Source organism: Palaemon carinicauda, chromosome 39 (assembly GCF_036898095.1).
Source record: "Palaemon carinicauda isolate YSFRI2023 chromosome 39, ASM3689809v2, whole genome shotgun sequence".
Classification (NCBI taxonomy): Eukaryota; Metazoa; Arthropoda; class Malacostraca; order Decapoda; family Palaemonidae; genus Palaemon; species Palaemon carinicauda.
Window position 1 is genome coordinate 60,691,387 of NC_090763.1, and position 2,500 is coordinate 60,693,886.

The window sequence follows — 2,500 nt, forward strand, 5'->3', positions numbered from 1 at the left end:
TTTGTTTTGTTTCATTTGTTTGATGTCGGCTACCCCCCACAATTGGGGGAAGTGCCTTGGTATATGTATGTATGTATGTACTTTCCATAACCTGCATCCTCAAGACCATTCATATCACATTCCTATAGGTTGTATCTTCAAGTATTCTTTAGGGGTTGTGGTAGCCTATTGGAAATATTCCTGCCTGGGTTCGGGTCCCGCTCAAGTTCGATCGTTTCTTGTAGTGTTTACAACTTCACCATCCTTGTGAGCTTCGGAACGCAGTATTCGAGAGTCGTCAGGAGTTATTGCCTGCTGGCCCTCCCCGTTCCTTAGCTTGGACGCAAGAGGGGCTTGGGTGCTGATCATAAGTATATATGGTCAGTCTCGAGGACGTTGTAACTGTCCCTGCCATTCATGAGCAACCTTTAAACCTTCAGACTTTTGCTCTTTCCTAGCATTTCATCTCTCGCAGCCATATTAATTAGATAGGGGAGATGAAGGAGGATATAGAGAGAAGAGGGTTGGTGGGAAAGGATGCCTTTGATAGAGATTGGGCTTATAGCATCTTGTTTATCCAGCTAGGGTTGTAACTTAGCTAACAACAACAACAACAACAACAACAACAATAATAATAATGATAATAATAATAATAATAATAATTAATAGTAATAATAATAATAATGATAATAATTAATAATAATAATAATTAATAATAATAATAATAATAATTAGTGATAATAATAATAATAATAATAATAATAATAATAATAATTAATAATAATAATAATTAATAATAATTATTAATAATAATAGTTAATAATAATTAATAATAATAATAATAGTTAATAATAATCAATAGTAATAATAATAATAATAATAATAATACAAGGGATTGGAGAAGGCGCATCAGCCAACCGACCCGGTAAGTAGGGATGACTGTGGGAAGGGAGGAGGAGACTTGTTCCACACCACCTCTCCCCCCCCCCTCCCCCCTCCCCGACCACAATGCATGTCGTACTTTTTTTTCATCTTGCTCTACCTTATCCAGTTATACAAAGCCATTTTACGCACCTAAAATCTTGCGGTCATCTCTAGCGTCAATCCTCTTACACAAAGGAGTGACGTCCTTGCAGTATATACATACATGCTAGTATGCTTGTATATTTATCTATTTATCCATCTATCTGATATACAGTATATGTGTATATATGTGAATTATTCACATGCATACATCATATATATATATATATATATATATATATATACATATATATATATTTATATATATATATGTATATATATATATATATGTATATATATATATACATATATATATACAATATATATATATATATATATATATATATATATATATATATATATATATATAATGTTCTTAATGTGTATGTATGTATGTATGTATGTATGTATGTATGTATGTTTATGGGCGTGTGTGGCTATATAACATAAGACATTTTGAAGTTATAAAACGATATATTAAGAGGGACTGCGTAACCATTGTCATTATGCCTACTGTAACATTGTTAGACTAAAAACAAGCTGACCTTTGACCTAAGACAGATCGTTCATCCTTGACAATCTGACCTTTGACCTAAGACATAGATCATTTAACCTTGACAAGCTGACCTTTGAACTAAGATAAAGACCATTTAATCTTGACAAGCTGACCTTTTGACCTAAGACATAGATCGTTCATCCTTGACAATCTGACCTTTGACCTTAGACATAGATCATTTAACCTTGACAAGCTGAACTTTGAACTAAGACATAGAACATTTAACCTTTAGAAGCTGACCTTTGACCTAAGACATAGATCGTTCATCCTTGACAATCTGACCTTTGACCTAAGACGTAGATCATTTAACCTTGACAAGCTGACCTTTGAACTAAGGTATAAATCATTTAATCTTGACAAGCTGACCTTTTGACCTAAGACATAGATCATTTAACCTTTAGAAGCTGACTTTTGACCTACGACATAGATAATTTAACCTTGACCTAAGACATATCATTCAACTTTGGCTAAAGACCTTTGTAATTGGAAGAACAATGAATTTATAGCTTTTAGAATTCATATATCTTTGAATATTCTTATTATGTGGCGTCAGATTAGGTAATCAAATCAGTCTACTAACCAGATTTTATCGTGAGGAGAAAAGATAATATAAAGTGATTGGTACAAAGATGAAACGGAGAAACGTGGAAGAAAAGACGAAACAGAGAAACGTAGAAGAACAGACGAAACAGAGAAACGGGAAAGAACCGACGAAACAGAGAAACGTGAAAGAACAGACGAAACAGAGAAACGTGAAACAACAGACGAAACAGAGAAACGTGGAAACAGAAACGTAGAAGAACAGACGAAACAGTGAAACGGGAAAGAACCGACGAAACAGAAAAACGTGAAAGAACAGACGAAACAGAAACGTGAAAGAACAGATGAAACAACAGACGGAATAGAGAAACGTGAAAGAACGGACGAAACAGAGAAACGTGG

The 2,500-nt window shown here is 33.8% G+C and overlaps 2 protein-coding genes across 2 annotated transcripts in view; both read left to right on the forward strand.

Annotated features, from left to right (window-relative positions):
• The window catches only part of LOC137631216 (IQ motif and SEC7 domain-containing protein 2-like), a 374,957-nt gene that overhangs the window by 91,971 nt on the left and 280,486 nt on the right, over positions 1-2,500 (forward strand). The window lies entirely within an intron of this gene.
• Positions 1-2,500, forward strand: part of LOC137631415 (uncharacterized) — a 26,418-nt gene that overhangs the window by 22,850 nt on the left and 1,068 nt on the right. The window contains exon 2 of the mRNA XM_068363182.1: positions 2,188-2,351. Within this exon, the coding sequence (XP_068219283.1) occupies positions 2,188-2,351 (164 nt within the window). The remainder of the gene's footprint in view (positions 1-2,187; positions 2,352-2,500) is intronic.